Source organism: Arachis hypogaea, chromosome 8 (genome assembly GCF_003086295.3).
Source record: "Arachis hypogaea cultivar Tifrunner chromosome 8, arahy.Tifrunner.gnm2.J5K5, whole genome shotgun sequence".
Classification (NCBI taxonomy): Eukaryota; Viridiplantae; Streptophyta; class Magnoliopsida; order Fabales; family Fabaceae; genus Arachis; species Arachis hypogaea.
Window position 1 is genome coordinate 50,941,458 of NC_092043.1, and position 12,441 is coordinate 50,953,898.

The 12,441-nt window shown below is 27.5% G+C and overlaps 2 protein-coding genes across 2 annotated transcripts; one reads left to right on the plus strand and one right to left on the minus strand.

Moving 5' to 3' along the window:
* Positions 1–1,007: 1,007 nt before the first annotated feature.
* LOC112708192 (uncharacterized) lies at positions 1,008–3,311 on the plus strand. Its single transcript, XM_025760364.3, has one exon. The coding sequence runs from the start codon at positions 1,645–1,647 to the stop codon at positions 3,304–3,306; it is 1,662 nt and encodes a 553-aa protein (XP_025616149.1). The 5' UTR covers positions 1,008–1,644; the 3' UTR covers positions 3,307–3,311.
* A 4,632-nt stretch (positions 3,312–7,943) lies between these two features.
* Positions 7,944–11,243, minus strand: LOC112708193 (uncharacterized). Its single transcript, XM_025760365.3, has 6 exons — positions 10,649–11,243; positions 9,918–10,020; positions 9,744–9,809; positions 8,753–8,908; positions 8,553–8,649; positions 7,944–8,288 (listed from the first exon to the last, which is right to left on the minus strand). The coding sequence occupies exons 1-6, from the start codon at positions 11,118–11,120 to the stop codon at positions 8,166–8,168; spliced, it is 1,017 nt and encodes a 338-aa protein (XP_025616150.1). The 5' UTR covers positions 11,121–11,243; the 3' UTR covers positions 7,944–8,165.
* Positions 11,244–12,441: the final 1,198 nt, after the last annotated feature.

Here is a 12,441-nt window from a genome sequence, read left to right on the forward strand (position 1 = left end):
TAATTATCCAATCAATTTTTATAATTTTATCAAAATTTTAATTAAATTTTTATATTTTTTTAATTAAATATTTATACTATATTAAATTTTATAATTAAGTATAACAAAAATATTAAAATTAATAAAATATTCTGTTAAATTATGCAAAATATTTAATTAAGTATTATGTATATATTTATTTTGTTTAATAAAATATTTTATTAATTTTAGTATTTTTGTCACGATAAAAATTTAATTATAAAATTTGATATAATATATAAATTTAATCAAAACAAAAATAAAAAAATTAATTAAAAATACAGTAAAATTATAAAGATCTATAGAATAATTAAACCTACTAAAATATTATATAAAGAAGAATGATGGGATTTCGTTGATAGCAAGACAAAGGAAAGAATAGTATTTGTTGGAAGGGAATCCACTCAGTGAGTTAGTGTAGTTACACAAACTCTTAATATATATATATATATCTCCACCTTCATAGTAAAAAAGATAAAAAATAAAACTACTATATTAACATTGTATATGTCTTTGTAGCTTAATATTCTTCTTTAATCATATCATTTAACATAATAATTAAGGTGTTGAATTGTCAACAGACAAGGTATATTAACATGAGAGTGCTAACTGGACATGACATTTGATAATTTAATATTAAAAATTTTATTTTTATAAATATATGTTTAAATTATATATATATATATTTTATAAATATTAAAATAAATTATTATTAACCAAATACTAACTCAAAATAATAATATTTATTGATCACGTAATATTAGAAGATTTATAATGTATGTATCATTAGTTCATGAGTTTCCCAGAGGAATACAAAATAGTGATCTATCTGTAAATAAGCAATTAATAATTGTTGTCATTAGATTAATTAAAGGGTGGCGTAATATGATGATGAAGTTGAGTACACGTGGCCTCTCTCTCTTTATCTGTTACAAACATATTTTAATTCTGAAGTTTGCTTCCATGCATGGATTTCTCCTCCAAATATAGTGAAGTTAATTAAGAGAGAGAGAGAGAATGAGTAAGTGTGAGAGAGAAACAAACGCTCACTCACACATACACTCACTCTCTCCTTTGTTCTTTTCTTCTCATCATCCCTATCATTAGCATTTGCCAACAACAACACACACACTCTTCTATCTATCACCACACCAACACATTCATTCATTCATTCATTCACAACTTTGATCTTTTCCTATTCTTCAAATATCATCAAGTTGTTGTAGTTACAACCAGCTATTTCTTCTCTATAGTACTAGCTACTAGATAGCCACAGAGGAATTCAACAACAACAAGAAGAAGCTTTTATTCTTTTGGTTTCTTTTAATTTCCACCTTTTGTGGCTTCCTTGGATCTTGAACAAACAACATACTTAGCTTGCAAAATTTGATCTTTGTTGTGGATTCTTGCTTCTCACTCCATAATCTGATCTGGGTCATGCTTCTTTTTTCTTCTCATCCTCTGCTTCTATTGCCATTTATTTCTCTCTGGTGCTGAGATCGATGTGTGTGATGAATTCTTCATCAGCATTCTTCAATATTCTCTGACTCGGTATAGTGTTAGTTTGTTGTTGATTCAATAATCTTTTTGGCTTTTCTCTGTGTCTCTTCTTTTTGTTGTTTGAATATGATGAATCCAACAATGGAAGAAGAAGATTATAATCAAGGACAACACATCAACAAGAAGAACAAGCATGTGTGCAAGTTCTGCAGCAGGAGCTTCCCTTGTGGTAGATCCTTGGGTGGTCACATGAGGTCTCATGTCATCAATGGTGACATAGATCATCACCATGACAATAACAAGCTTCTTGCATCATCATCAACAGCAAAAATTAAGAAGATGCTTTCATCTTCTTCATCTACAGAAAACAACACAGGAATAGGTTCTGAAGGCTATGGTCTGAGAGAGAATCCCAAGAAGACATGGAGGCTAACCAATTCAACAAGTGAAGACAATTCTCTGTTGTTCTGCAAGGATTGTGGTAAAGGTTTTCAGTCTTGGAGAGCACTATTTGGCCACATGAAGTGCCATTCTTCTGAGAAAGTAGAGAGCATGGAGTGTGATCAAGATTCATCATGGACTAACAATAGTGCTAGCCATTCTGATAATGAAGAAGCCAATGCTCCAAGCAGAAGGAGAAGATCCAAGAGAACAAGAACAAGGTACATAGCACCATTATCAGCACCAGCAGCAACAACAACTGATTCTTCTGTTTCTGAGGCTGATGAGCATGAACAAGAAGAAGTTGCTATGAGCTTGATGATGTTAAGCAGGGATTTGAGTCCATGGTGTGGTGTCAATTCTGTTTCTGAGTTCTCTAAGAACAAGAACAAGAAGCTTGTCAACATTGGTTCTGAGTTTTCAAAATTAGGCAGCTATTTGAGTTCTCCAAATCTAAGCTCCAAAGGGAAGAAAAGTTCAGAATTTTTGGCTACTGAGAGTGCCAAAGGAGTTAAGGTGATGAACAACACCACAGTTTCAGTTAATGGTTTCAGCAAGATTATTGGGAAGGATAAGAAAAAGTATGAACTTGATTCTGAGTCTGCATTTGAAGAAGGTACTACTAACAATAAGTACAATTCAATTAAGGCAAAGTTTTGGGATTGTGGATCAAACAAAAAGCCTAATTCATCAGAAGGTGAATTCAGCATCAAGAGCAGTTCTTCTCATAATCATAAGAGAGGAAAGTTTGAGTGTACAACCTGCAACAAGATCTTCCATTCATACCAAGCTCTTGGGGGTCACAGAGCAAGTCACAAGAAGATCAAAGGTTGCTCTTTTGCTTCAAGGAATAATAATGATCAGAGCAGTGAAAACAGCATTGAGTTTGAAGCTGAAGCTGAAGCAGAACATGAAGAAGCACCACCACCAGCACCATCATCACCCACCCCCACTGACAACAACAATGAATATGCATCACAACAAGTACATGAATTTGGTAATAATAGTAATGGTTTTGACAGAGAATCCAAGAAGGGAAACAAGAACAAGGGGCATGAATGTCCAATTTGCTTTAAGGTATTTTCATCTGGTCAAGCCTTGGGTGGACACAAGAGGTCCCATATGGCTTCTGCTTCTGATACTGGGAACTTTCATCAAACAGTTGTACTTCAAGAATCTTCAGTGCCTGAGATTAGGGACTTGCTTGATCTCAATCTTCCTGTTGCTGAAGCTGCTGCTACTGAGGAAGATGATGAAGAAGAAATCAATGCTCATGCTTCTGATTCTTACACTACTTGGTGGGAAAATCACAAGCAGGAGGCATTGGTAGGTCTCATGTCTAACTAGAAAAAACCCAAATATATATATATATATATATATATATATATATATATATATATATATATATATATATATATATATATGAACTGTATAGAAAAGTTTATGCATTTTAATTTCATTAATTCTTTACATAATTCATTGTCTTTGCTTTTAATTTTAAGTACTTTGCTTCTGTTCTGCTCATATATTCTTCAAGTAGTTCATAAGGAACTTCTTATTCATCAATTTTTCTTTTAATTTTTGGAAGTTGATATCATGTTAATTACTTTGTTAATAGAATAAGATTATGAGAAATTGTAAGTTCTAACAGATTTCTACACTTCTTGGTACTAGCTTTCTTTCTTTATTTTTCACCAACATTAATTATTTTCCCTTAGCATAGCATATATAATAGAAATGTACTAGTTGAGTGAAAATTTTCCTTTTTATGTGTAAATTTTTTTTTTTTGGTGGGCTCTTTTCTTTGCATCAAAGAGAAATGAATGAGGTGTTGAAACTTTAGGGGATAGTTCAAAAAAAAAAGGGAGATTTTTTTATATTTTTTATAATACAAATTAAATAAGAGTTTAATTTTAAAAATAATTTTATACGAGTGCATCCAATTACGTAATGTCACGTTATTAAAAATAATTATCTTTTACATTGACTGCGTAAATAGTCATAATATATATGATTACACGACTGTGAAAAATATTTTATAGTATCAGTGCATCAAAATTAAACTAGTTAAATAAATAAAAGATTAAAAAAAAGGGGGAGTTTGTGAGCTTTGAAGGTGGTTGTTTAGTCACCTACCATAAAACATGACTAGCCATCTTATATCTTATATATATATATATATATATATATATATATATATATATATATATATATAATCTATTTATTTGTTTCCTTTCTCTCACTTTGGTTGGGCACACTGACCCAAGTGGTGTGTTATTAAATCTTCATCACTAATCACTATGTATCTCTGAGTATACATAGCAACATTAATATCATCATCATATCATAATAAAAATAATAATAACTCAAGAGGGATATGCTTATTTGGACCACAATAATTACCTTACATTTAGAGGCTGCATAAAGTTGACATGAAGTGTAGTTGACTACAATGAAACTTTTTTTTTCCTTTTTTCTTTTTTTAATAAAGATTATGACATTGTTTTGTTGCATGGATCATGCATGAAACACAAGGATTTAGAAAAGAAAAATAAAGTTGTTTATATATATCATCTTTGAAATTAGGTTAAAAAAAGTTATATTTGATAATATAGAAATCTAGTAAATCTTGAGTTTTGATGACAAACACAAAAAAGGAAAGAAAAAAAAGAGACAATTTGTATTAAAAATTTGTGTAAATTGAACTGTATTTGGCATATTTATGTTAGACTATATCATATTTTATAAACTTAAGTTAACAAATTTCAATAATATATTTTTCTAATGGAAATATACTATAATAGAATATATTGTAAATGAAAATTTTAGATGATGTTGCATATATAGATCAAACTAAAGGGTACATTATTGTAAATATATATAGGAAAAAATTTAGTATATGGTGGGATAAATGTAATGATTGTGGAGGAAAGGGTGAGATGCAAGATTATTAATTGTGGGGAATTGAGTAGGATGCAGAGACATTGAAGGAAAGGGGCATGGTTTACATATTTGACTTTAATTTATAAGCTTAGAAAATGGCAATTTTTTGTCACTTGCATTGCACAGTATGGAGAGTTATTTACATGCTTGATTTGTCAAAAATATGTGTGTTACTCATTTCTATAAATACATACACATAATTATTTAACATTAAATATAGTTTGAAACTAAAATTGTAAAAATCTTATCTGTATTTCACAGGATATATATAGCTAGTCCTACCCTATTTTTAATATTTTTGTTAAGGTTTAATTATTCTGTCGATTTTTATAATTTTTATCAAAATTTCAATTAGGTCTTTATATATATTTTTTTAATTAGGTCCCTATATTATATTAGATTTTGTAAATAAGTCCATATTATGACAAAAATGTTGAAATTAACAGAATATTCAATAAAGTGTTAGATTGTTAGGCATATTTGATTTGTTTAATAGAATATTCTATTAATTCTATCATTTTTGTTATAATAGGAATTTAATTACAAAATCTGGTATAGGAATTTAATCAAAAAGAAAAAAGAAAAATATAAGGATCTAATTAAAAATTCAGTAAAAATATAGAGATCGATAGAATAATTAAACCTTTTGTTAATTAGTATAAGGAACTAAGAGCAATCTCAATGCTAAATATATATATTTATAAATATTGAATTAAAATTATATTTTCGTAAATGATCCAAATTATATACTATTCTTCAGTTAACTCACCCTTGTAATAATTAAAAAAATAATCATGCACATGCAAACGAAACTTTATAATTAAATTTGGTATGATATCAGCTTACATCATGCTTAATAACCTTGGCTAGCATACATAGGGCAAATACTGAAAAAATGGCTAAGATATACATACTTGTTAGGCTAGTCAACTTATTTATAATAAATAAATAAAGTGACAAGTTGGATTCCTTAAGAAATAATAACAAGATAATATAATATAGATTTCACATTATTATTTGAATTGGTTTTCTTCATGGTGCACTTATATAATCATGTTTAAGAAACAATAAAAAATTAATTTAAATAGTTTAAAATTATTTTATTTAATATTTATTAATTATTAATTATTAGACTAATTATATCATTTTAGATGTAATAAATATATAATTATAAACAATTAACATCATATCCTCCATATATAAGAATTAGATATATGTTTTTAATCAAGTCAATATTAAAATTTGTAAATAAATTAAAGTAGAATCTGTAATATAGTGTATAGTAATTAATAATGTATAGTGCATGAAGTTAATATGGATGACGAGTAGTATTAATGAGAATAAATAATGTGTTGTTTGTACTATAGATGGACATGTGCAATTAGCTTCTTATAAGTTATTACTACTTGGTTGGCGTGAACTACACAACAAAATGATTAGTTCATCCATTTAATTTTATCATTGACTTTTTCAGTTTTCTATCAAAGCTAACCAAGGACATTTCTACGACTTCTACTTCTACATGTTAATAATAATTAGGTGGTGAAAGCAAGGATCTAATATATGTATTTATTTATTTATTTACTTATTTAATTTAATACCATATGTATTTGCAAAATTCTTCTATTTTATATCATTTAGTTAATTATATATAGTTATGTGCGTATGTGATGGGAATTTTCAGTTGAACGCAATTTAGTAATTAATTAATCTCGTATATTTTATGAGCCTATATATCATCCTATATTGGACTCTCATCCTAAAATACAATTTTGAGAGTACGTAATTCTTAGTTTTTACATCTTTTGCTTAAAAGTTTAAAAATAAATTTAAAATATACTGATATATTAATATTTCAGTAATTTTTAATTATTGATTTTAATTATAAAAAAATATATAATATATAATTAAGATCAATGATTTAAATTCATTGAGATACGGATATACTTAAAAGTTTTTCAAAAGTTCATTAGAAAATTTATCTCGGTCAATGGATTGCTGCATGCGGAATTTGAACTTCCAACATTTATTTAAGTGAACTAGTAGGCTAATCACTAGACCAACTCAATTTGATTTAATTTAAATAGTTTTTATGAGATCTTAATGGAGAGTTTTTTTTTTGGGCTTTATATTTTAATGGTATACCACAAATATGATGATATGTGCATTGGGCCAAAATAATAAATCCAATAAATGTGACTAATGGACCGAGTGAGTTCACATAAGAATGCAACATCCAACAAAAGTAGCATATCCTTACTAATTTTGGCACTATAAAGGGTCACCATTTTATGAAAAAGAAAAAAGGGTCATCAACTCATCATACTATACTAACATCACAATTTAATTTAAAACAGAAATTTTAAATAAAATATTAAAAATACCAAACACTGAAAAATTAATAAATTCCAAATATATTTAAAATTTATTACAATACTATATTAAAAGAAAGGCTACAAATAAATTTTATCTAACTAAAAGAAAGGCTACAAATAAATTTGGTACACAAAACAAATATAGAAAAATACTAAAATTCTACCCTAAGAGTATTTAATTGTGGAGTTTAATAACTCACCTCCATGATTTTTTAACTACGTTTTCTTATATTGTGAAGTGATGCACACCTTAACGCATTAAATCCAAGATAATTAATAAAAAAATTAAATGTTTTTTTCGTTCATAACGTTTTTGATCAAAATTAAAATGATTTTTGATATTTTTAATTAAAATTATTCTGAACGTTAGAAGTCATTTTAAAATCATCATTTTTAAACTTAGTTTCTTTATTGTTTTCTTTTAAATTTTAATTTGTGAAGTTATTTAATTTCTGTTCTATCTCGGTTCATGTTAAGCATTTGGTTATAACTATTATTAATAATATTGAGAATTTTATTATTTTTTCACCATATACAAAACTCATTTTGATACTAAGTCACTAAATTCATAATCTAATTATCTTTTTAAAAAAATCATATCTATTCTCCAAATTAACATCATTTGATACAAAATTTAATCGATATTCCTATCAAAATCAAACAAAATTCAAGCGAAACAATTGTGAATTGGTTTGAATTCAATATGCCTCTTCTAAAATTGTAGGTGGTTCAATTTTAATGCCAAAACTTATTGATTAGTTTTGGTTTGTGTCTTCTTTGAAAGAATAGTAAAAGAAAAAAGCATTGAATTGAATCGCATACTTTACAAAATAATAAAAAAAAAACTATTTAAGTACACTTGTAACCTTGTTTTTAAAACATTTAACTTCAAAGCTCATCATGTTCATCATCACTTTCCGAATGGCCATCGGCATGAACTGTGCTGTAGAAAATAAATTCATGATCAAGCATTTCTTCCAGTGATAATTTTCCATCTTTATTGTCATCAGCCTACATCAACAATATAATTTTGAATATTCAAAATAAATAAGTAAATAAACGGTTTTTCTTGTTATTGTAGAAACTAAAAGATCATATAAATCATGTAAAATATTTTATATTATTATTTTAATTTAATTTATTTTTTTAGATAAATAATTAATATAAAAAATAATTATTTTTATTAATATAATTTTACATGATTGAATATTTATATTGATCGTAAATCAAAACTAAATTATTTTAAAAATGCACAAGTTCATAAAAATAACTAACCTCATTCATTAAATAGTAGGTGTAATATTTAGCATAAGCTAGCTCTCCTGGGTAGAGATAAGGGAGTATTGGTATTAATTCTTCCGGTGACAAGAATCTGCCAAATATATAATGATAATAAGGATAACTTTAATTATTAGTAGAGTAATTAATATTAAAGAATAAAGGAAGTATTTAGAATGAAAAACATAAAGACGTACTGGTCCTTATTCATATCAAGCTCAGAAAACTTGTCCTTTGCATTGGGTACATTCGTTCCATTACTTTCAAAGTCCATATAACTTTCGTATGTCACATATACATGGTCTTCAAATTCATTGAAATCAAGTTTACCATCGGTTCCATCATCAATGCGCCTGTATTCAAATAAAACATCATTTTTTTTTTAGTTAACGAACTCATTACCTTGTGCTTAAGGGTTAATAATGTATATTGATCCTTACTACTAGTATTATAAAATTATTTTCATACAAAAATAATAGTTAAAAATTATTACATGATAATTTAATTAAGTATCATCTAATAGTTCTTATTTATTACCTTCACATAAAATTGTATAAGTATTCATTATAAAGTATGATGACTATTTCATATCTTTAGATAAAGACGATAGATAATAATTTAAATAAAATGATTTAATTATTCTCACATATTATTTTATTTTTGTTGTTGGAGCTGTCTTCAAAATTATTATTTTTGTTTCTCTTTCATAAAGAAATTTTAAATGAGATAATGTTCAATTTAGTCTTTTAAGTTTATTATTAAAACAGTTTTTTATTTTTGAAAATAATCAAATTAGCCTCCAAAATTATAAGTAGTGATTAAGACTTTAATTCGTCAGTGCAGCATCTCCAACAACAACAAAATATGGTTAAAACATAGATGTCCTAAATTGGTGAATTAAATTTCTTTTAGTTAATTAATTTTATATTGATATTGACACTAAAATGAGTTAAATTAATCAACTTGAGATATCTATTTAGATATTCAGAAGTTTTTACTATATTTTGGCACTGTAATACTCTATGTCAATATTGTATTAATAACAGGTGAATTAGATAGAGACAAATAAAAAATTATAATTTGTCAATTTGAGAACCAATTTAGTTATTTTTGAAATAAAAAACTAGTTTGATGAAGGCTGATAATTTTAAAAACCAAATTGAAAATTAACATGGTAAGAATGCTTACTTAAGTCTATCTCGTAACAACCATTTCAACATATTTTGATTTTCACTATCTTCAGGGTGCAAAAAGCTGCAATACATGAATAAACCAGAACAATTTCAAATGGTGTAACACACAAAAGAATATTGAAATAATGAAAGATGAAAAAAAAAGGAGAAATAATGAAATATATATTACTCTCTAAGCTCTGTGAAGTTGAGAACTGCATTGTGATCAATATCTGCAGTATTAAATTTCTCCATCCACCATCCTGCTTCACCATGCCCCATCTCTCTTTTCTCTGTTTCATCAAAAAATTGCATTCTTAAACTTATTTTCAATTTATATTAACTTATTAAGTCATTGATAATGTTCATATCTACAACAAGTTATTATAAAGCAGTAAAATACACAATTAAATGATCAACCTTCGAAGTTTTGACTTAGATCTCTCACATTTTTTAAATTATCATTACAAGTCATATATATTCATATCTTTAACTTATTCTCTCTGTTTTGCCTGATTACTAAGAACCAAATGATAGTAAAAACTTTCATATTTTAAATTGCAACCACAGTCACATTATACATAACCAACTACAAAATCTTAAAAGAACTATCAACTTCACGGGAAGTCAATTACAAATTAGTTTTCATGATTATTTTATTATATGATGTAATTTACAATTAAAAAAAATCGAATTCATCCTTCTAATTATCTTTGAGTTTCTTAACAAAAGAGTTGTGAATAAATAAACTCTCTGTCATAACTCAGGGGACATAATCGATAAAAATTTACCAGCAGTTGTCTTCTTATGAAATTAGTAGTTCAGGACCATTAGATGATTGGTGTTTGATTTTAATGATTTTCGACTATCAACTTCGCACGAAAATAACTGCACGGACAGAAAAGATGAAAAGAAAGATACCTATATCGTGCTGAGAAAAATTAGGCAAATACTCTCGGAAAGAGAGAGCTGAATCTTGATCCATGTCTTTGGAATCTAACTCAGCCTGCGTGACATAATCCAACCTCTCCATGGCTCGTTGCGTGATCCAAGCCTGCAATTCATTGAAACTAACGGCACCATCCTTGGGCTCTCGATCCAGCAACGGAAACAAGATAATCAATCGCAGCGTCGTGTTCAATCTTCCGGCCGACGTCAGATATTGGTAGGTGTCCGCAACATCCTTGACTGATGAGCTGTTGTCTAAACTCCGAGGAGGATGCGTCTTGATCTTCACCATGAGAGGATCAAAGTACGGTGCTCGATCTTGTAGCATAAACCCTAGCCTCCGGTTAAGGCGAGCATTGGGTTCCTCATTAGGGTTACATGGTGAAAAGACTATGAAGCCCAATATGGCGGTGGCTATCAAGAGATAAACCACCACCTTTGACATGCTTAATTTTCCAACTTCAATCAAGAGAGAAAAGAGAGAAAGGAATATTACTATTCTTTTGGGAGGGAAAAACGGTTATTCATGGTTAGAATTAGTTACTTGCAGTTACAGGTACATAGATAGATAGAGCAATCTGTGTGTTAATTAATGGCTCTAATTATTTAGTAATGCTACATATTAGCCTGTCATTAGTATTTGGACTCACCAAGAATCTATCTCTCAAACAATCCATGATTCATTGCTTGGATATTGTTTTAAAATTGATGAAACAAAAATAAAAATAAAAGTTACCAACTCTTTCAATGGTCAAAGGGTATGAGTTTGTCCAACGTTTATACTACAAATATTTATATTTTTAATATAAAAATATTATTTATATATTAAAATTAGTTATGATCTATTTTTATATAAATGTATGTATAGTTTAATTTATTTTTAATGTGTATTTTACATTAATAATTGATTTTGATGTATACTGAACATAATTATTTTTAATATGATATTTAAGAATCTTAAAAAAATTAGTATGTTTTTCATGATCATGAATGAACTTGTATGAATAAATACAAGTATAAATTTAAAGTAAAATACACGTGGCTCTCAACGATTACAAATAAATAGCATTTGAACTCATTTTGAAAGAAAAGCTCTGTTTTTTTTTTTTTTAAAGTTTGCACAGGTTTTGACTTTTAAGGTGTATTAAACGGTCATGCTAACTCATTTTGTTAACTAAGTTCAATTAAGTTAATTAAATAATTTATTAACACAATAAAAACTAATTGAAAAAAAAAGAGACACGTAACAAAAAGGAAAAATATTTTGGTTGAGCTTAGTTATATATAACTTATTCATCTAATATTTCTCATGTACTTTAATATACTTTAGAGTAAAAAAAAGTTTAATAAAATCGATATTACTTCGTGGAGTTACATATAATTAATAATACATCAGTAAAATATATTTTTTTATTGTCTCTGGAACCTCATTTGTAGCTAATTAATTGCATCCTTATTTGAAAATTTAGGCACTGTATCCAAGAGTTGCAACGAGTGACTTGTTGAATCATGTGAAGTTGATGGAATCTCAGATCTATGTATGTGCTGCATGTTAATCCTGATTTTTGATATTGCTAACAAGCATGGATGATTAGTAGTGGCTATGTGTGGATTGCAACAGTTAACAAATTGGTTAGTTATTGGTGCATTCTTTCTCTTTGTGGGATTAACAAAATTGTAACTGTCAGCTGGTTAGTATATTTAATATTTTGAAAGCATTCCATAAACCTCAAGTAATAAGTTTCTTTGAACTTTTGCAAGTTTAG

Excerpts from the sequence above, each read along its gene's own strand:
- LOC112708193 (XM_025760365.3), bottom strand. The coding sequence starts at position 11,120 with ATGTCAAAGGTGGTGGTTTATCTCTTGATAGCCACCGCCATATTGGGC. Across the intron at positions 10,021-10,648 it reads TTTTTCTCAGCACGATATAG|AGAAAAGAGAGATGGGGCAT; the intron begins GTATCTTTCTTT and ends TTGATGAAACAG. Across the intron at positions 9,810-9,917 it reads AACTTCACAGAGCTTAGAGA|CTTTTTGCACCCTGAAGATA; the intron begins GTAATATATATT and ends CATGTATTGCAG.
- LOC112708192 (XM_025760364.3), top strand. The coding sequence starts at position 1,645 with ATGATGAATCCAACAATGGAAGAAGAAGATTATAATCAAGGACAACAC.